Raw genomic sequence first — 23691 nt, 5'->3', positions numbered from 1 at the left:
ATCATGCATACTTTCACGCCACAGGAAGGCAAGGAAGCTGCTCGTATGACTATAGCACAAACTGAACCGTTACATGAGACCTTAATAAAATAATTTCAGTTCAAATGCATCATCATCATCGACAGCCATAGACGTCCACTGCTGGACATAGGCCTCTTGCATGGACTTTCAAACATAACGGTTTCGGGCCGTCAGTATCCAGCTCCCTGCATCCCGCTCAATGTCCTCAGTTCACCTAGTCGAGGGCCGATCAACACTGCGCTTTCCGGTGCGGGTCGCCATTCCAGCACCTTGGGACCCCAACGTCCATCGGCTCTTCGCACTATGTGGCCTAACCATTGCTACTTTAGCTTCGCGATTCGCTGAGATATGTGACTTTGGTTCGTCTGAGGATCTCTTCGATCACGCAGAGAAACTCCAAGCTTAATTTGCCCCATCGCCGGCTGAATGACTTTGAGTCTTCTAATAAGGCCCATAGTTAGTAACTACCTAAATCAGTAACTAATTAAATCAAACTTAGCACATTAATACCTAATGTTGTTTGATTTACGCATTATTATCTTAATTTATTGCCTCAGAATACAGAACTGTATTCTGAGTTTATTGCATTAATCACTATTTGCCTAGGCCGTTGGGCGATAAGCTGGACTTAATAATAACAATTCCTATATGTCCATTAGAGCAGTTAAGTATTAATTAATTATTATAATTGAACCATAAAGCGCAAAGTACGTAAAAACATACACGTACTTAGTACAATTACGTCAATGATGACTCTGTGTTTTGACTAAAACGTTCAGTTTCTAAAATATTCCAAGCTATTTATTTATGTATCACATGACCTCTTGGACACAACAATTGGGTTTTGATTTCTTGTTGTAGCAATATGGTTTACTTACCTACTTACAGTATTATAAATCTTACTTAATATTATAAAGGGGTAAAGTTTGTAGTATAGTACCTATCTCGGGATCTACTGAACCAATTTTGAAAATTCTTTTACCACTAGAAAGCCACGTAACTCTTGAGTATCTTAAGCTATATTTTTATCCCTGTAGTCGCACGGGATCGGGAACTACGTGGGTGAAACCGCAGGGCGTCTCATATGAAGCTCATACTACGCTGCTCAAATGCGGATTAGTCAGACACAAACACTATAAAGACTAAGTTATTATTTTAATTTAATCGTGAGTATTATTCATATTAGTTTATTACTTAACACGGCTAATACTCACTTAATACAACGTCGGAGTATGCCCGATTAGTTTCAAACTCAAACGGGGCCCTTAGTCATGAGCTGGTTCTTGCAACGCACACGTTTAGTTTGGATCACGTCGCAAGCACCAGCTAATGGAGCAGCACAAGTATGGATTACAACATTGAAATGTAATATACAATTATTCTTTTCACGAGTATTTTACACACACTTAACGTACAATGTTGCAACTATAAATAATAATTGTATTGTAATTATATGATGCAAGGAAAAGTATTTCTTTTGTTTGTACAATAGTCATAATATTATAGAATTCAAGTACATACTCTCAAAGAAATCAAGAAGATAGTAAAACAGGGATTAACAAAAACAAAGACATACTCGTAGATATGTCATGTTAAGATAAGTTATCTTAACAATAGATCTGGATATTATAAATCATCTGAATACTCATATTATATTCAACATAGCGTAGCAAAGTAAATTTTTATGTAATTTTGCTATTATTTCTAAGACAGAAAATTATGAGGCAGAGCAGCGTTTGCCGGGTTGGCTCTTTAAAAAAAAATAATAATATGATACCTAACTAGCATTGATTTTATAAGACAGACCATGGTGATAAGTTTCAAGGGTGATACCCAGTATTCATTATATACCTACCTACTCGTAAACAGTGGCATGCACTTCATAGATGCAAAAAAGCAGTGCCTACTCTGAAGACTCAATACAAACCTATGTTGGACTACAGAATACATAGTTGGACAAGGAAACTTCCAATTTTTATTTATAGTGCATACCCTAGTTAAAAACCTTATGCACGCCACTGCTCGTAAACATGAGTAGGATGACCAACTCTGGGGTGAAACCCAGCATTCATTTTACAAAACAGAGTGAATACAGGTACCAGCAGCGAGGTGGCTAAACAACCCGATTCCTAGCGGCTTACCTTTTAAGAATCCACGTACAAATACATACTTGTAAATATTTATAATTGTAATTTATTTTATACGTCGAGTGCTATGATGTTAGAAGAAATAGGAGTTAGATAGGTTACATAAACGACATTCGATGTTTACAACTGGCACTCGAAAATTATTCAAGCGATGTTGTTAGCTGCGCTATGACTGTGCGGCGACTTTGCTAATTAGCATAGTTTTAACGTAACAATGATTTTAAAATAATATTCATAGTGGTTGTTCATTATGAATATTATTTAAACGGGTACATACCAAGATAAAACGACGAGATTTTTACGACGAGAGTTTTTACCTGACCACGATCCATGCAACTGGGTCGAAATATCGACATTAAAAATATCGTTTTATCGTGGTATGTACCAGTTAAAATAATATTTTAACGTACCACTTGCGATCCGCGTATAACCTATCTACCTCTTTGTTTCTTCTTCTAACATCATTTTTCAAGTGTATATAATATTACCACAGCATTTCTACTACCTGTAAAATAAACTAAAAAGTACCCGCAACTAAAAAGTTATACATATTAATAATATTTAACGTAACCTACTCAGCGAAAGACACGTGACTTAAAAACATATGATCGGAGTATGTATTGGAAAATTTCAGTCTTCGCTAGTGGTAGAAAAAAAACTCTAGGATGTCTAGCAATCATTTTAAACCTACTCACAACTCAGAAGTCTCTTAACGCATTTGCTGGTAAAATCACAAGTGTATGTGTTCTATTTTAAACACCCTTATTGTGTGTTATGCAATACACGTGTGAGCGAAGTGCTTGAATGACACCGTATGACACAAGTTCTCTGACGTACAGTTGATAAACACGTGTTGGTGGAGACAGGCTCAAAGATACAAGCCTGATTAACTATGAGCGGAAACGTGCCTTTGTATCTAGCCATGTTATGCAGCGATTCTTTTTCTACAATAGGGATGATGACAGTTTTTTAAATAGTATATAAATTAAGAGTATTCTTTTTAGCAAAGCAATTTTGTAAAAGTAACAGGGTATCTGCGATCATTACCTACTTTCGGACTTCGGAGCTACAGGGATTTAAAGGGTCGGATTTGCGGCGCTGCCGCGGATCCCTGAAAAACGCTCCATACAAAATGACACGATTTAGTGACGTCGTTGGCTCGCTGATCGTTAGGTTTGTATGGGCGTTCAAACAAAACCACTAATATCTTTGTTATTTGTGCGTTTATGTTTATAGTTCATTAATTGAAAAATGTCACATTTAATGTAAGGAAGCTAAAACTGTATGAATTTTCATCTAATTACGATAAAAAAATTATAATCTAATTTATTTTGCAAATATCCAGACAATCTTTGCTTTTTATGTATAAATTAGTTAACATTGACCTTATTTACCCGAATGTATCATAAAAATCAATATATTCAAACCTAGTCATCATCCCGATTGCTAACGCTGTATACTAAAACAAAAAATGTATGGGGATGACATTCGTTATCGATAGGTCATGTGATCAACCTATCAATCAAACATGTCATCCAACGCATTTTTTAGTTTTCGATCGCTGTGTAACATGGCTAGAGGTCTTAAGTTTTTGAAACTTTTAAACAGTAGGTTTACGTTTAAGGTTTTTACTCTTTGGATAGGCACGGGCATAAGTTAGTTCGTATTAGGGTATGGGTTCGAATCCGGTCCGGGGCATGCACCTCCAACTTTTCAGTTGTGTGCATTTTAAGAAATTAAATATCACGTGTCTCAAATGGTGAAGGAAAAACATCGTGTGGAAATCTATATACCGGAGAATTTTCTTAATTCTCTGCGTGTGTGAAGTCTGCCAATCCGCATTATGCCAGCGTGGTGGACTATTGGCCTAACCCCTATCATTCTGAGAGGAGACTCGAACTATCAACGAAGCCGAATATGGGTTGATAATGATGAAATGATGAAACAGTAGGTAAACATTCCAAATTTAAAAACCCTAAATACCAAATTGAAACCTTTGTAATGAGTTTAAAGACAATAAATGCAACTTCTACTTCATTGAAACGTTTTCGTATTGGAAGGGGTTTTTTAATTACAAATACAAATAGGTACTTACATTAATTTAAATGACAATCACTAATTTGTGTTATTGCGATCTACTAACGTTACTTCAACTTAAGTTTCTGTAATAATAATACGTTATCATTCTGAAACGCAATTTTCATTTAGTCTGGTAGCAGTTGTCCATAGAACTTCATTTACTTTATCACCAGAAGACTCTATACTAGAAAATCCTTATTAGAAACGACCTTCACCCACCTTTTTAATGGATGAAGTGTTTATATCACATTTAGTACGTTAAAAATATGTTGCGATTAGGTTGCATAAAAATTTCCTTGAGAAACAATTATTAACCACCTTCGCCCATCTGTTTAATGGATAAAAAGTGTTTTATACCAAAAATAGGGTGTTAGAAATATGTTGCGAGTATGTTGTCTTGAAAACTTTTGGCCAAGCTATCATTAATAATAGTTCATAATATCTTGGCACCTTCCAGCAAAAATCTAAGCAAGCGACCTAACGTAACTGTGATTTCAACTTAAGATCATCTCAATTTGTTACGTAACTGTGATTGCAGACAAACGCTAACTTTCTACAAAAAAAAAATACAAAAGCGTATAACCAGTTCTTTACCAATTGCAACAACCTAAATCACCCCTGCACCCCATTTGTATCTCCGGTATAAAATCACGGGAGCATATTGCACGTTATGTCTCTACTCCAGTGATATTAAATACTGTTAGATGTGTTACTAGCGCATGAAAAATGAGGAGCTCAAAAGAGGAAATTTATAGTCAACTCAATGTAAGTTGTGATCAACAACGAACGTTATTTAAACGAATAATATCTTGATATCGTCTACAATGTCGAGTTGTGTGTTCAGGAAGTATAAAAACTATATATTAATAAATATATAATGGAGTTAAAGACAAAATTGTGCATGAGTGCGCTCAGTGTTGTAGCCTATTGTTCGAATCACTTTTTGCGGTGATTTTGTAGGGACATAACCGATCTATAGTATAAAATTATCATTGCTCTACTCATGCACAATTCAACCATACTTCCTATCCACGTGTGACTATGCACGTCAACCCAACATGTAAATTGTTCAATTGTTTTTATATCTTATTTTTGTGTTACCTACATATTTTAAAATTGGTTTAGTTCATTTCTTTAACTTTGGCGTTCTTGGGTATTCTTTACTAGCCGACGTCCCGCGGTATCACCCGCGTAGTACAAAGTTCCCGAGAATAAAAATTCCATTGCACTTTTTGAAATATAATTTAAAAAATAAATCATCATCATAATTTAATGTACTTAATAAATTTTATTTATATTATAATATTTTTGACGTTGCAGGTTGACGAATAAATCTAGATTTTTAATTTAGGTACTTACCTACCTAATTTATAATTTGTACATATTATTATAATTAAATATTTTGTAGTGGTGGTGGTGGTGTATTTTATTGTGCCTACACGAAAATAAATATACTTTATTACTTAACAGCGTATACTCGTAATAACGGGTGCTACAAATAACTTCAAATGGGTAAATACAACATTATTGCCATTTTGTTTCCTGTATTTGCAAAGAATCTGAAAAATTACCTTTGTTGGCATTTAAAGCTGCAAATGTCGTGTATCTAAAAAGAACCCAATTTAAATAAACACTAGCATGGTGGCATCGATCGTAAATCGTTAGATGGGCGTCAAAGCTTAGCGGAATTGTCATTGGTTTCACACATTGAGTACATCATCACTCGTAACACATTTCTCTTTATTCATGTTGTGGCTTGTGTTTTTACACTTCCAAAATGAACATGAAGGCATAATTAAGGGATAATTAAGTCCACGTCCACTCACAGCATGCGCTTGTTACGTACTAAGATAAGATGTGCGTGCACGTCTTTGGGTAATGACATAAAATTGTGCGTTCTTCTGGAGGGGCCCATCTAACGATTTATATCGATGCATGGTGGGCATTTATAGAACTTTGTTTTTAAAATTCAAAGCTGTCCAGTCATTTCTATTAACAAACATAACCGGCCTAAGATTGTTGTTTAGTTTTATATCAAAGCAATTTCAATGCAAATTAAAGTTTATTTTTATATAATGAAATTTAAAAGTGAAGAAAACAAGAAAATGTACATAAACATAGATATAATATACCTACATCAAACTTAGACTACAGCCTTTCTTGATGAGTACTGTTTACTAACAAAGAAATTAGAAATGAAAGTAGAAAACGCATGTCATTTCATAACTTATTTATTTTAAATTATGTATTGTTTGTTTATAAAATATTATATAAAATATATTAACCATTTCTGATTGTTTTAAGCTTATTAATCAAATTTATTTTCATTAATTTAAGAACAAGTTATTTATAAATATATACTAGTGATTTATACCCTCATGTTTAATTTGTTTGTTGGTAAACAGTACTCATCAAGAAAGGCTGTAGTGTATAGATAAGGTTTGAAACTAGATATCTCATGGTTTGATATGTATTACTATTATATTACATAACCCTCACACACTTTAAACAAATAAAATTATATAATACGCAAATAAAAAACACACAATTTGACATTCTACAAAATCTTTGTTTACTAAAACTGTTTACTTTTACGCGTAGTAGGATCGTGAGTGCTAGATATTCTATCACGATAAACGAACATTATATGATTTAAAGAAATTCGAATCTTAAACAATTATTTGCAATACGGGTCCACCTGCTTCACCATATTATCTCGTTCGTGACCTTAAGTATATAAACTTACCTTGGTAATTAATATTCAAAGAAATTGCACAATGCTGTTGCAATCGGAATAGCTTTGGTCTTGACAGTTCAAGTTAATCATGGAAGTTTATTATGCTGATTACGAGACATTACACAATAAAATATGACTTAAAAATGTTAAATTTTTAATTTGAGAATTTCAATCATCTAGGGGTTGAATTTTTTATCCCTTGTATTTCACATTCTATCGATAGTCAATGTAATCTATTACCGTGAACAAAATTTGAGAAACGCCGGACTTTTATATAAAAAGTTCAACCCTTTTTTTAACCCTTTAGGGGTGAAATTTTTAAATTCCTTTTTAATGTTAGACAACCGTATGAAGACCATTTTTTCAAATATAACTTGTTAAATGACCGATTTTTATTTTTACAAATTTCAACCCTTTTTAGCCTTTCAAGGGTTGAATTAAAAAACTTTAGAATCACATTACTTCTCGCATTTTTTTCATTATTTATGGACAAGTTTTTATAACTGTAACTCTAAAAATGGAGGACTTTCCATACAAACTTTCAACCCCTATTTCACCCCCCTCTGATTTTATTTTCGCTTTAAAAAGTATTATATAACTTGGTCCGTTTTATGGTCTCAAACCGTGCTATGTTTCATTTGAATTTATTCAGTAGTTTCTGCGTGGTGCCCGGTCAACACAAAATACAGATAGCCTTACTCGAAAAATAGGCTATCTAACACTAATAGAATTTTTCAAATCGGACCAGTAGTTCCTGAGATTAGCGCGTTCAATCAATCAAACAAACAAATAAACAAACTCTTCAGCTTTATGATATTAGTATAGATACAGAATAAAGTTATCAAAAAAAAGATACGATTACAAAAACTTTTATTTTTTTATACCGAGTTAAAGATATTCGAATATAAAAATATGAACCTCTTAATAGGCCGAAATGTTTACAATTCAGATGAACTTTTATCTGCTATATTTAGATTGTTTACGCTAAATTACGCGTCTGAGTGTTTTTCCAGTAACTACCTACATTAAAAACATGTCAGCACAAAAAAGTTAAACGATAATTTATTATATTATTTCCTCGCTTTAACGCAGAAAACAACGTAAATTAATGTATGTATAAGTCATTTGCAGAACTTGTTTTAAAAAAAATAATATATCTAATAATTAGATTAACACCTAATAAATCTTAATTGACAACACCTTAAAATGGTGACATAATATTTTTGTATTTGTAATCTATTGATAACGGGAAACATCTGGCTAACAATAAATAAAACCATACTAAAATTGGTATTTTTTAAATTTTATTCTGACTGGCATACCAAGAAACACATAATTTCACAAAATTTATTATATCCTTATATGTTTTACGAGTAAGTACATTATGCACATTACAAAATATTTTAAATTGTATCCTTCATTACAAATTGTACTTTACAAATTCGTTTACATTTTAAATGTCGATTGTATGCACCAGAGTATAAATGCATACTAAAATAAGACTGTAATGTGTTAAATATTCATATTAAGTATCTAGCCAAAATAATTCAATGCACAGAAGTACCTTAACTATTTTGAGTTTTGACTACAGATATTTTAATTAAATTATATTTTTGTACAAATATATCATTCAGTGAACATTTATTGTCCCGGTCGTTGTTTCAGTCAAAGGTAGCTTGAAGCAATAACCAACACCTCAAAAACTCCGCTTCGCGTTTTGTGAGGTGCTTCCTCACTCTCCGCCGGTTGCATGGCTTAAAAACTCAAAATGCCTACATTCTTTTTACGTCAAAAAGAAATCAATTTTATAGTAAATTATTAAAAAATGATTACTTGCTCAACAATTGCGTAATAAAGGAGGAAACTATTTAAATCTACATTACTTTTGCTGCTTTTGTACTTATTTTTGATCTTTAACATCTTGCTACGCGTAAAAGAACTTCGTTCTAAAACTGGTAGTACTTAGGTATTTATAAAGACATAGACTCGAATTGCGAATCTCTTTCTTTTTTGAAGTTGGTTAAAAATCGTCTTACTATCTATTTCTTAGGAATATTTCACCCATATTGATATAATCAACAAAATTTTCAATAAAGCCCTTCATATGTTTTGTTAACAATTCCGCCCACTTAAAAATGAACTTTGGTTTATTCTAGTAAATTTTTATACCATTCTAGCTCCACTAATTGATAACACGTGTACAGTTTCCGTTCTGGCACGTGTCTTATTATTAAATATTCGTTCCGCTTCAAACGAACCATCGCTTAGACCATGATATGATATGCATTGTACACAATGGAATAAACAAATGAAAGCACAGGAACTCCTTGACGTGGAAATAAAGGGCAATTTTGACGCGTTCCCTAAGCTTCGACGTGCATTCTATTGAACTGATTTATTAGCTTGCATCGACTGTTCTTTCTTCTGATATGATAATTTTGTTCATATTAGGTACTGACTGACACTCGGAATTCCATTCGCGTGAATTTGTTTTTGTCATGAATCCCGCAACAGATAGAAGTAAGCTATCTATTAACTATATAGCTATCTCGCTCGAAGGTCCAATTTATCACTGTATTAAAATGCATTTAAATAAATACAGCGGTTTGACCGTGAACAGATAACTGACAGACAGACTGACTGAAGATAACTGACAGGATATCAAATTAAAATAGAACTCTAAATAAATATACCTTTTAATGTGAAATAATTACTGAATATGACAAAGCTGCAAAAGAGATCACCAAGTTCAATATAACATATCACTACGAGACAATAATATAATCACGCAATGATAATATGAGAATTATTCCTAATATAAACATTACATAAAGTGGAAACACAAAGAACACAATCGTTTATGCTTGAGATAAAATTTTTATTAATTTAATAGACCTTTAAAAATAACTAAAGCTTAACTCACTCTTCTTTTTCTTTAAAATTTCTTCATAACTTAAGGTAATCTAAAAATACCCAAGAGCCATACTCTCCAGATGTTTTCCTGATTTTTTTGTTTTTGACAAAAACCCCGACGCGTTTCATACAACGTGGGAATTTCTGGTTTCCGAAAAAGTGGTTCACAGATGTTAGCGAATCATCGAAGAGTGCACACTTTTAAGGTTCATATCCACGTGTCAAAACAGGAAGATGTTTGTAATTTAGCGATGACGCGTGCCACTTGTCCGTCTTTAACGTACTGTGAAATAGACCTCAGGTTTTTATTAGCTAGAAGGCATCGATGCATCACCAACTCCCTTCGATAAGCATTATTTGCGTGTCAAGAACAACTATTATCGCTCCGGATATAAATATTCATTAGTGGTAAAGTAGTAACAATTGTTTGATACGCTAATCGTATTGTATTGGGTAATCATCGGTAAAAAACATCCTTCTTCATATCTACCATTATCACTACACATTAGATGTCTATCATTTCATAATACTCATTATAAAACTTCAAAGTTTTTAACAATGTCCTCTTTACATGTTATTATCTCACTAGGTTAAGTAGTCACTTGTTGTAGTTATCTGACATTCATATTATGTTTGATTTTGTTTTTTGATTTATGTAAATTACACGCACTCTTTTATTTAAATAAAGCGAAGAAGTTCGTAAAATGTAGTTAACCTTAACATGCTGTTGCAGCATTTCTACAATTTGTTTATCTACTTACGTTATGAATATAATATTACTCTAATTTATTTATTCAGTTATCTGCCAAAATGATTATATTCTTATCAAATTGCTGTTCACTTGACATTACCATCAGGCGGTCGTCAAATTGGATAATTCTTTTGATTTGCTTTTGTCGTTATACCTAAACTCTTCCGCTATTTGTAATAAAGTTTTGTTTCTAGTTTCAGGTAAATAGAAATATAAAAATATCGTCCCTAATAATGTAGAGGTGCCATAAAATAAATATGTACCGTGATGACCTAATCCTTGGAACATAGCTGGTGCAGTTTTGATCGTAGCAAAGTAGGAAACTGATGTCATCATGACACTTATACCAGAACCCAAGCCCTTCGTTTCTGTGGCAAATAGTTCACCAACCATATTCCAAGGTAGAAGAGATATTCCCAAGTTTGACACAAACACATAAATAGCCATCAAACCTAAAGATACAAAAGGTGATATATGTCTAATAACACGAAGTTTAACCAGGTACAGATAAATTGCTAGACATATTAGCGCTACAGTAGTGAAAACTCCGCTAAAAATAGCCAAGGGACGCCGTCCAACTTTTCTAAGAGCAATGCATGCTGTTATCAATGCAATTACGCGTAAAATATCTGTCGCTAGCATAGCAGCATATTTATTTTTATCGGTCCCAATGAGGACTTCCATAATATCAGTTGTGTATGCACATATAACATTAATACCGGATAACTGGGTCACTATGAAGAACACAATCATTATACACAAGGGTTTCCAAAATTCCGGTTTCTTTATGTTCTCGGTCAATGTTTTTATTTTACTCTTTTCTTCTTTCTTTTTAGTCTGGTCTGCTATCATTTTCTCTAGTTCCAACTTCATTGCTGGATTGTTGCCTCTGTACCATTGAAAAGATTTCACACATCTTTCGATTTGATTTTTAGACGCCAACCAAGCCGGTGATTCCGGTGCAAAGTAAAGTATGATACATCCGAGTAAAGGAAATGCTCCGCAGAGTAACGAAGCGTGACTCCAGTGTAAGTAAGTTCCAAACAAATGTGACATAAAAACTCCTGACGCTATACTCAAGGACAAGCCAGCCAAAAACAACCCTCTGTATGCTGGTGAGCTTATTTCACCTACAAAAACTGGTCCCAAAGGACCGAGCCATCCTTGACAGAACCCTGTGATAAATCTTCCCAATAATATTAGATTTATATGACCGGCAAAGCCGATAATAGTCCATCCTGCTATGTAAAATACTGATAATAATATTTGAGATGATCTTCTTCCCAGTTTTTCCATTAAATATCCTGATATCATATTACCAAAAACTAACGCGAGGGATGCTATGGCAGCTGAAAATGAAACATAAATTGTCAGAACTCTTAAACATGAAGCAGACTTAATCTAAAAAGCTATGTTAATTAAACTATCAAAATTAATAAAAATATATAACTGCCTCTTTAGTCAAGCCGTTAGTCTATATTGCTAGGGATCACGAAGTTCTAGGATTGAGACCTGGGCTGGAAAAGATAGTCAGCTAAGAAATTTTGAGTATCAGCCCTGATTACATCCCGCGCATAGGAGAGCACATTAAGTCGTCGATCCTAATTATCATCATTTACAATTTTGTTCTTAAAAGAGTGAACATTATCATCCCGAGTCCATCAACCCGTCTGAGAGCAGTGTTATAGGTCTGGGCCTATATTGGGTTATTAAAATTAGCTGATAACGATATATACCTAGCCATGACACCATTTCAGTGGAATATTTATTATGTCCGCTCTGTAGCTGCGGTATAAGGATCGCTGAAATTCCCGCCGTCGCTCCCGCACTGAAGGACAGCATGAAAGAACCCGATGCTATGAAGGCCTGAAACGGAACGTTAGACATTACTTTATTTTGAAAGAAACCTCAAGTCACCTTATTTTTAACCTCCTACGCAAAAAGAGGACTGTTTTAAGTTTAACGTCGATGTCTATGGCATAGTAGCTCTCACTCGGATGGATTTCGATGCGTCGAATTTAAAGTATATTAAATGCGCAATAACAAATACTGCATTCACATTATTCTAATAGAGGTCAACATGTGTTTATATTACGTGCTATAGTATATATAATACTTATAGATAGGTCTATAAGTACTATAATAATATAATATTGTTTGCATATTTATTCCCAGTTACCTAAATAACTTCGTGTATTAAAAATAGTTCATTGACATTTATTTACGTTAATTGTGACCGATCTCATAATAAAAAATATTTCTACCTAAAATGCACGAGATACCCTATGTTTCTATTATGCGTTATTCCTTAACGCATGCTAGATATTTTTGAGATCTATAGACTTATATTAAATTAATATGAGTTCCTTTGATAAAATGATATCTAATAGTTATAAGAGAATAATTATAGCCTACGAAAATCAGAAGAGTGTTGAAACAATTAAAAAATTTTAACTTCAGTAAAAAAAGACATCCGTGGAAATTAAACAACCTTTAAATGCTGTTTTAGATATTTTTTCCTTTTTGTATCCAACCGTAAAACAATTTATATTGAGAAAATAATCAATTAATGATGAATAAATGAATGAAAGTGAGCCGTGATAGCCCAGTGGCCTCTGCCTCCGATTACGGAGGGTGTGGGTTCGAATCCGGTCCGGGGCATGCACTTCCAACTTTTCAGTTGTGTGCATTTTATGAAATTAAATATCACTTGTCTCAAACAGAAAACATCGTGAGAAAACCTGCATACCAGAGAATTTTCTGAATTCTCGCGTGTTTGAAGTCTGTCAATCTGCATTGGGCCAGCGTGGTGGACTATTGGTCTAATCCCTCTAATTTCGAGAGGAGACTCGAGCTCAGCAGTGTGCGGAATATGGTTAGCACATATAATGGAAACTTATTTTTGAGTTACCTATAGAAAAACCAAATTTAGGTTAGCTTCCTTCTTTAACTATTTTAAGCTTGGTTTTCCATAACTCAAAAATAAGTTTCCGTTATGTGCCAACTAATTTATAGGAAGGAAATAGGAAGGTCTTCTGACTTATGTTTTATTTAAGTTAAAATAAATTAGTATGCCAACGAACTTTTAGAAATTGTAGGTATGACAACGAAGTCACGGATTTTTTTTCCATTTTAGTGTTTAATTTATAGTTAAAATATGCATAACGCGTTCGTTAATGGTCTTAAAACGTCAAAAAATGTAGACTGTTTTTTTCAAAATGTAAATAACACTTCGGATTTTTTTAAAAATTCACATAAGCTAGGGTAATAAAAATATAGATTTAGATAAACATTTATTAGGTGCAGACGAATAAATAATTGCACTTTTGTGTTTTTTTTAAATAAAAATGAATTTTTTAAAATATCGACCGTCGATTTTCAATATTTAACTGTCTCGTGGATTTAATTAGGTCCAGTATAAATATATCTGGGTCTTAAGACTAGCTTTTTAAGAATTAAAATTGCGATTACAAAGTAAAAAAGTATGTTCAAGGTTTCGTCAAATTCAGGTATGTTAATTTGAATAATTATAAAAAATGTACTACATTTACAAACTGTGAGCTAGATTATTTTTTATATATTAGTGATAAGAAATAAACGATACATAATATTCACAGTGACACAAATTGCGGCCAGACACATTTTTCATACAAATACAAAATAATTTAAAACAAAACCATGCACTAGATTAAAGGCAACCTAACCTAATACAGTTAAATTAAGTACCCTTTTTTCAAAGCATTCATTTGACATAATATTAGACGAATAACTAATGAGGGTGTGTCAATTACTTAACTATTTATATCTGGCAACCCCACAGTTGCAGTGTGAAAGCATTGCCTTTACTTTTTCAATTCTTTTGGGTATATTCTATAAATTAATGTACATTTTTTTGTAATGACCAATGAAGAAAGAAGATTAAATTTAAATAAATTAAAAAAAAAAACAATAATCATTTAATACCATCCGGCCGCAATTTAACTAGGCATCTATCATTTATTTCTTATCCCAAATAAATAACAGATGAGGGTATATATTTGTTATGCCGGATCTGGTACTATAATGACATTAATAATGCAAAACAATGTTGCAGTAGATCAAAGAGCAGCGGACGCATGATTCCATCAATGAGTTCCGTTATCATCCATCCGAGTATGAGAAATTAAAATATTACGCTATCAATTATCATATAAATGTATATGAGTTCATCAACACTAAATATCATAAACGTATTATCATTTCGTGTTAGTCTTAATAGTATTACTAAACTATGAATAATATTAGTAGAAATGTCTTTAACATAAAAGCTTAAAATGTGCTACTTTAGCTGAATTTTTAATTTTGCACCGCTATGTAGGTAATAGCTCTTGAAAGCGTTCGAATCGGTTTGGTTATCCTTTCCTCATTCGTACTGCTATATATCCACTCAATTACCACAGTTTACGCAAATACTGACAGCGGGTATTTCTTAGTCACTGCGACAAATCACTCTTACGTAATTGCACTAAAATAATGAACAAGATTTACAGTGTTCTTCATTCAAATCCTCTGGAAATTTAACAAAGGTTGTAACTCAATAAACTTTTTCATTCTAAAGTAATCTTTATTACATTCAAAATAAGGTTTTATGTTGATTGGGGAGTAGACGCTTAGGCGCTGCGCGGCTAGTAATAGTTACTGTGATGTAAGCGGCGGCGCCGAAGCGTCGCGCGGAAATCAAGGAGAAAGCCTTTGCATCGGTGCTTAGCAACAGGTGTGATATAGTCAAGCGTTACAAGCTTTATAATGTCAGAGCAGGCGTTCTCATAGGAATACGGGGATAAGATATAGCCTATATAGCACTCGGTGATAATGTAGCTTCCCAACAGTGAAAGAACTTTTGAAATTGGTTTAGTAGTTTCAGAGCCTATTCAATGGAAACATACAAACAAATAAACATACAATAAAAATCTTTCCTTTAATACTTATAATAATATTAGTAGGTACATATTAAAAATAAACAAAGTTAATAAATAAGTTGGAAGGTATGTCGCAAATGATCTACAGGAATTAAGATACGAAAAACACGTAATTGAAAATGAAGTCGACCGCTAAAATATTTTTAACTTCTTAAGTAAACCAAAATATTTTAAATTACTTTGCTAATCCGTTTATTACCCACGAATAAAGTTGCTAGGTACTAAAATAAAAGAAATCCAAAAACGTGAACTAAGTCGAATTCATCAAAATTGTAATCTAACTACATGCATAAAAGATTTCCTTGGAAATTGAACATATTTGTCATGCATTGTTACCTATATATCCAACTTCCATCACAGAATAAACTTACATCTACACTAATATTATAAAGATGAAAGAGTTTGTTGTTTCTTTGTTTACATTGAATATTTTTTTTTACACTCTACAAGTTAGCCCTTGACTACAATCTCACCTGATATTAAGTGATGATGCAATCTAAGATGGAAGCGGGTTAACTTGTTAGGAGGAGGATAAATTCCACACTCCTTTTGGCTTCTACACGACATCGTACCGGAACGCTAAATCGCTTGGCGGCACGTCTTTGACGGTAGGGTGGTAACTAGCCACGGCCGAAGCCTCCCACCAGCCAGACCTGGACCAATTGGAATCGAACCCAGAAACTCCGTCTTGTAAATCCACCGCGCATACCACTGCGCCACGGAGGCCGTCAATATATGCTCGGGAATTACTGAACCGATTTGAAATTTCTTTTACTGTTGGGAAATTACACTAATCCCGGGTGCATTATGACATTGGCTACATTTTATCAACGTATTCTTACGGAAACCGGAACTACGTAGGTGAAACCGGATAGCCTAGCTAAATTGCCGCCAAACACATTTTTCATACAAAATCTTAGGAACCATGAACTAGTTACTCGATCAAGGACTGCTTAATACAATTAAATTAAACTTAAAATAAGCATTCATTTGACATATTAGACGACTAAATAACTAATGGGGTATATAAATAACATGACTTAACTGTTTATATCTGGCAACCCCACAGTTGCAGTGTGAAACCAGGCAACATTTTTTTTTCAATTCTTTTGGGTAAGTATATTATGTTAACTGGTGTACGATTTTTTTTAATTAACCAATGAGGGAAGGAGATTAAAGAAATTTAAAAAAAATATTCATTTAATACTATTCGGCTGAAATTTACAACCCATGTGCAATGTGTCAATGTGAATATTTTCTATCATTTATTTCTTATCCCAAATAAATAACAGATGAGGGTATATATTGGTATGTCGGATCTTGTACTAACACTATTTTTCAAGATTTTGGCTTTGGATTTTGGGTTTGAGGTAATCCTATTTTTTCAAACCTTTCCTATTATGAGTAGGTAAACAAAATGAAAAAAAATCAATTCAATTCATATTTATCTTAATGTTCCATTTAAAGATTTACGTACTAACAGCTTTTCAATTTTATAATTATAGATATATGTGCAAATTTGCACGTGTATTAGCTTTACACTTGTATTCGCAAGTAAAAATAAAATTCTTCGGTAGCAGAACTTGAACCGTTGATAAGACTTTACAATTATAGTTATTATCTATAATTAAGGAGATTAGAGTATGCTTTGCCGTGATAGGCCAGTGGATATGACCACTGCCTCCGATTCGGGAGGGTGTGGGTTCAAATCTGGTCCGGGGCATGCACCTGCAACTTTTCAGTTGTGTGCATTTTAAGAAATTAAATATCACGTGGCTCAATACCTAACCCCTCTTATTCTGAGAGGAGATTCGAGCTCAGCAGTGACCCGTATATGGGTTGATAATGATGATGGTTATGATAACCCACCCATATTAGACTCCTGTATGTGAACCTTGATATTATCTATATCTACTAATCTCATCTAACTGGGTGGGTTTTCATCCCTATATTGTAGATGTCCCTAGGACCCGTACAAAACGCTTTGCGTTTTTTTTTCTTATACGCACGGCTAGGGTTTGGAATACCCTTCCCGAGTCTGTGTATTCTGAATCTTATAACTTGGGTATCTTCAAAACAAGAGTGAATAGGCGCCTTCTAGGCAAGCGTGTCCCATCGTAGACTGTATCTACACTTACCATCAGGTTAGATCATGGTCAAACGCGAGCCTATTTGCATAAAAAAAAATTCTATATCTATAATATAAGCAGGTAAAGTTTGTGAGGTTCTAGGGGTAATCTCTGGATCTACTGTACCAATTTTGAAAATTCTTTTAACAATAGAAAACCACGTTGATTGTGAGTGTCATAGGCTATGCTTTATTATTCCTACGAGAACGGAAACTATGCGGGTAAAACTGCGGTAATATATAAGTATATACATAAAATGCCATCGTATGAAGTAAAATATGAAATTTATTAACAGTTAAAAAAACAAGTGCTTGTGCATCTATAATTACGATGCCAATTAACCAAATGTACTTAATTAAAAACTGCAGCAAATAAAGCCTCCATAGCTCAATGGTAAAGCGCTCGGACTCATCGCCGAAAGGTGGTGGTTCGATCCCCGCCTTTGAACCAATACCGTACCCACTCCTAACACAGGACTACTTGGAGGGGAATTAGAATATAGGTCAAATTTAAAAGACATGGCAAATATTCCTTTATAATAAAAACAAACATAATAAAAAAAAAGAAAATAAAAACAAAAACTATGTATTTGAAAGCCACAGATAAAGCTTCTGCTATCTTACAAAGTACTTAACGAATTGAACTCAGCTTTCACAAGCTTATTAAAAAAATAAGCTTGTGAAAGCCAAGTTAAGTTATAAAAAAAATATGAGGATATTTGTTTTATTGAGATCTAAAGATTTCATAAGAGGAAAAAAGTAAAAAATCAAAAAATAGTCTCCGAGTGACGAACCAAACTCAAAATGGTATAATCACATCAAAATAGTCCATTAAAAACTCAAATGAAATAAATAACGACGACTTCCAGCCTCCCGAACAAGCCGGTTTCCGAAAAGGCTTCAGTACCATAGACCACATCCATACGCTGCGGCAGGTTATACAGAAGACTCACGAGTATAACCAGCCACTTTGCTTAGCGTTTGTGGACTATGAGAAAGCCTTCGATTCGGTGGAAACCTGGGCTGTGCTAAGGTCATTGCAGAGATGCCGAATTGATTACAGGTATATCCAAGCGTTGAAGTGCTTGTACGAAAACGCCACTATGTCAGTCCGTATTCAGGATCAGACTACGAGGCCAATCCAGTTGCAGCGAGGAGTGCGTCAGGGAGATGTGATCTCTCCGAAGCTATTTACCGCCGCACTGGAAGACGTCTTTAAGCTTCTGGACTGGAGCGGACTTGGCATCAACATCAATGGCGAGTACATCACTCAACTGCGGTTCGCGGATGATGTAGTCATCATGGCACAGACTCTGGATGACCTTAGTACCATGCTCAATGACCTCAGCAGCGTTTCTCAACAGGTGGGCCTGAAAATGAACATGGGCAAAACAAAAATAATGTGTAATGCTCATGTATCGCTCCACCCAGTTATAGTTGAGAACGCTGCACTCGAAATTGTAGACGAATACATATACCTAGGACATATGATCCAGTTAGGTAGGTCCAATTTCGAGAAAGAGGTGAACCGTCGAATCCAACTCGGCTGGGCTGCATTCGGGAAGCTTCGCGACATCTTTTCGTCCGAAATTCCTCAGTGCCTGAAGACAAAAGTCTTCGAACAGTGCGTGTTGCCAGTGATGACCTATGGTTCCGAGACTTGGTCGCTAACTATGGGCCTCATAAGAAGGCTTAGAGTCACACAGCGGGCGATGGAACGAGCTATGTTAGGAGTATCTCTGCGTGATCGAATCAGAAATGAGGAGATCCGCAGAAGAACCAAAGTCACCGACATAGCTCAACGAGTTGCGAAGCTGAAGTGGCAATGGGCGGGGCACATAGTGCGAAGAGCCGATGGACGTTGGGGTCCCAAAGTGCTGGAATGGCGACCCCGCACTAGTAAGCGCAGTGTTGGCCGACCCCCCACCAGGTGGACTGACGACATCAAGCGAGTCGCAGGGATTCGCTGGATGCAGGCGGCTCAGTATCGTGATGTTTGGAAGTCCCTACAAAAGGCCTATGTCCTGCAGTGGACGTCCATCGGCTGATATGATGATGATATGATGAATAAAATATCTCACAGCATAATAAATTAATTAAAAGTAGATAAACATATTATAATAATCACCTTATTTTGGATATATAAGGGTCTCCTTAAAAGCATCAACTTAATTTACGCAAAGAGCAAAATGCAAAACGTCCATATAAAATGCAGCGTGTCTCGTAAAACTGTCTAAAAGTCTTCTTTTATCTTTTTTTTATTTTAAGAATATTTGCCACATGTATCCAATGTAAATGTAACTTATATTTCCGTTTCCCTATAAGTTACGAGTGGATACGACAATAGTTCAGCAGACGGGTATCGAACCTAATACCTCTCAGTGTCGACCCCTTTGCCGTAGCTATTGAGGCTATGGTATAGTAACTGTAGCTACAAATACTACTGTTACTATTCCAATACGAAATTAAATAGGTAATATACCTACTTTAAGGACAGTGTAAAATTAAATGATGAGGAAATAATTCCAGATCGGCTGAACGAATCTGGATGAAACTTAAAACAGAGATAGATTATCTTCTCAGCGATCTTGTCTTTCAAACCAGTCGGTGGTGAAGTCACTTTAAGTGCTTGTAAACAGAGTGTATATTAAACAAATGAATTATTAATAAATTGTCTTATCTCGACATCACGAGTACATTATTTTACGCAGATGAAATCGTGGAACAAAGATATTAATTTACAAATTAAGTTGTAACTATTTTTATTCTTTATCATAAAAAATAGCTTTATCTTGTAAACATTATTTGTAATTGATATTAATAAAATAAATATATATTGCACGATGTAAATATATTCTGTATACTCGAATGAAAAAAATCTTTTTTTAATATAACTTTATCTAAAGTAACTATGATCCCAAAATATACAATTAAGTACCTATACGTTGGAAAACAAAGGATTTTCATTGTATGATTATCAAATAGTTTTATTTGATAACTTTCTGACTTATTTAGTCAGTTGACTGAATTGTATAGTTTCAGTTTATCAAATAAATAAATCAGCAATCGTGATAAAAAAAATAACGATAACGAAAACATAGTAACTATAATCCTTAGAATAAATAAACTTTACGTACGAATATACAACTTAACTATCTATACAATGGAAAACGCAGGATTTTCATTGTATGATCATAAACAAAATAGGTTTATGCGATAACTTTCTGACTTTGTAATTCAGTTGCCTGACTTGTATAACTTTCAGTTTACGGAATAAATTAACCAGCAATCGTGATAGAAAAAAAAAATTACCAATTACGAAAACAAATAAAGATTACGCCTCTTATCTACTTCAAACAACCTAGACGTGAAATAATACATACTTTATGAAACACACCTGTCTCCAAAACGGTGTATTCGACGAACTAACTTCACTGTAAGCCTTGTGCTTCGGAGTTTCCTTTGTTCCGCCATCGTTGTCATTCACGATAATTTTCTCTAACTCAGGCGCCGTGGCACGGTCCATCGCGAATCGTATCTTTGGTGGCACTGGGTCCGTGTGTCGCACGAAACAAGAACTTTATGATACTCCCAATCACTACATTTGATGTCGCATTATCTTATCAGTTACTTGTAAATACACGCATTTACTCATTCTCCGTCTATATTACACATCCGCCAATGCCAAGAGCACGTAATTGCTAATTTAACTAAACACAGATTACATCTATTAGTTAATGTGGTTATTCTGCAAAGACAAGCATTTATTGTGCTTGGTTTGATAACAGGGCTTTAAAGGGTTAAAGTTCGGTGTGACTCAGGGAAAGAACAAAGACATACAAATGATTAATACGTGTAAGTTAGTATTTACAAATTGGGGTTTGATGAATATCTGCATTACCTAAAATATATAGTTTACCTACCTTAAACTAAACTTATGATTTTTTTAAGTTTTAAGTTAAAACTTTAACTTAAGGTTAAAAGTCGAAGTGAAATCTTCATTCTTCATGGGTTTTATCTCCGCTCATTAGACTGTTGATGTGCGTTTTTTGCAACAAACTCAAAAGTTGCTCATTTGAGTTTGTTGAGTTTCTCAGAAGAATCTTCCAAACCGGTGGTAGATTCCTGTAGTAGATTCTTTACAAATAGGAAAACTTGACGTTTTAAAAGTGCTTGTATGACTTTTTTGCGTATACCTAACAGAGACTTTTGTTGGAAGGGAAGGAGAAGAGAAAGAGTTTAAGTCATGTTTATAATAGATGCATAATTATAGGCTATATCAATACATATATATAAAATTGAAGTGTCAGTCTGTAATTTCAAGATAACTGTGTTCTCTCAAGTGCTTACATTTATTTACACGATACTGAAACACAATCAAGCTTTATAAAACAATCTGTCTGCTTGTCCGGGTCAATCTTTGGAATGATTGAACTGATTTAAATGGACTCTTTACTGGTAAATAGAGGAGATAATTGAGCTACATATTGGCTACCTTTTTTGTCCCGGAAAAATCTACGGTCCCCGCGGGATTTGTGAAAAACTAAATTTCACGCTAACGAAGTTGAGAGTGTCCGCTAGTTTACAACTAAATATGTAAAAATTGTAGATTTTTTCAGTGTTTCATTCATTAAAACATGTAATTACAGTTTTATATAATTTTCATATATTTTAAAAGTTATTTGCATGTACGTTTGTTTGTAGTAGCTCTCCAACACCGGTCTGAACCACTCACTTACTACGACCTATAAAAAACCGGAACGAAAATCAAGAACCAAGTTCCTCCTAAAAAATATTTGCATTTAATACCTTAACGGTACTTATTTATTTATTTTATTGATAAAATCATTTTATAAAGTTACTAGTGGACGCACGCAACTTTGTCCGCGTGAAAATCGATGTAAACTTTCAACTACCCTTACCCTACCCCTACCCTACAATTTGCAGATTACTCAACCTAAAATAAAATGGTATTTAAAAAAAGAACAGTGTTTTATTACCCCTACCCTAACCCTACCGTACGCCTATCATATCCCTACTCCTACACTACCCCTACCCTACTCCTACCCTTGTTTAATTTTTTTCTGTCATAAGAACCTACTCCTGACAATAACAAACACATAAAATCGGCGTTCACGCGTGATGGCGTAAACAAGGGACATATTTCAAGCCTTATTCCATGTACTATACGAAATTAATATTGTTTATATCAAATTTGATATGAGTCAACTACCCTATTATGGAGCTTCGACCGTGGTGGGTTTGGAAGGTAGCAGGTTACAAAAGTTCGTAAGCTTTTTTCCTTCTTAAAATGAGGTTGGCTATTGGCTCCACTTATTCAAAATTCAAAAAACATTTATTTCAAGTAGGCTCAGCTTATTTGACACGTCAGTTGACTATTTGAAAAGATTCTACCACCTATCTTAGTCCAAATTGAGGTACGATTTATAAGTTTAAAACCTAAGACTTAACTATGGATATCAGACCATCTCTATAATGGATGAGCTGTTTACTAAAGGCCTGTATTCACATTTTATTATACACACATTGTTTTGATTATCACTTTATCATAACTGATTGATAAACTTTTCACTGTCACCATAATAAGTATGTATTTCATATATTTTTCTACCATTGTATCTAAGTGCCAGTAAAACTCAAAAATTATAATTATAACTTCAATACGATTCACATAATTTAGAGAAATTTATTTTTAAACCGTACACAGGCGCCGTATACACAACTGATAACTGGCAGTCAAAGACTCGTTTTTATATTAGAACCAGTGACTGCTATAGTCAGACCTACCTCTTTTTATGAAGGCTGAGAGTTTGTCATTGCTCCTAACAAAGGTAAACAATTAAGAGAAAGTTTGGATTCTGGCGGTTGACTGTTGTACAGTGTTAAGCTATTGATAGCTCAACGGGGTCTGACTTATCACCGAGGGCTGGTGGTTC

General features: G+C 34.1%; 1 protein-coding gene across 5 annotated transcripts; it reads right to left on the bottom strand.

Moving 5' to 3' along the window:
• Positions 1-8271: 8271 nt before the first annotated feature.
• Positions 8272-23473, bottom strand: LOC112045997 (facilitated trehalose transporter Tret1). 5 transcript variants are annotated; one of them, XM_052882014.1, is made up of 4 exons: positions 23221-23473; positions 21132-21444; positions 12385-12514; positions 8272-11997 (listed from the first exon to the last, which is right to left on the bottom strand). In XM_052882014.1, the coding sequence occupies exons 2-4, from the start codon at positions 21258-21260 to the stop codon at positions 10751-10753; spliced, it is 1506 nt and encodes a 501-aa protein (XP_052737974.1). In that variant the 5' UTR covers positions 21261-21444; positions 23221-23473; the 3' UTR covers positions 8272-10750. The 5 variants fall into 5 exon arrangements, with proteins under 5 accessions (XP_052737974.1, XP_052737975.1, XP_052737978.1 ...); XM_052882015.1 differs by having other exon boundaries at positions 23281-23473; XM_052882018.1 differs by having other exon boundaries at positions 23367-23460.
• Between the last annotated feature and the right edge of the window lie 218 nt (positions 23474-23691).

Source organism: Bicyclus anynana, chromosome 6 (genome assembly GCF_947172395.1).
Source record: "Bicyclus anynana chromosome 6, ilBicAnyn1.1, whole genome shotgun sequence".
NCBI lineage: Eukaryota > Metazoa > Arthropoda > Insecta > Lepidoptera > Nymphalidae > Bicyclus > Bicyclus anynana.
Note: the sequence above shows the minus strand (reverse complement) of the source record. Positions and strands in the feature narration are given on the sequence as shown.

What these genes read in the sequence shown, in the direction of transcription:
- LOC112045997 (XM_052882014.1), bottom strand. Translation starts at nt 21,260, where the DNA reads ATGGACCGTGCCACGGCGCCTGAGTTAGAGAAAATTATCGTGAATGAC. An exon ending in ATACACCGTTTTGGAGACAG is followed by an intron (nt 12,515 to 21,131) that starts GTGTGTTTCATA and finishes GTTCCGTTTCAG; the next exon opens with GCCTTCATAGCATCGGGTTC. An exon ending in TGAAATGGTGTCATGGCTAG is followed by an intron (nt 11,998 to 12,384) that starts GTATATATCGTT and finishes TTTCATTTTCAG; the next exon opens with CTGCCATAGCATCCCTCGCG.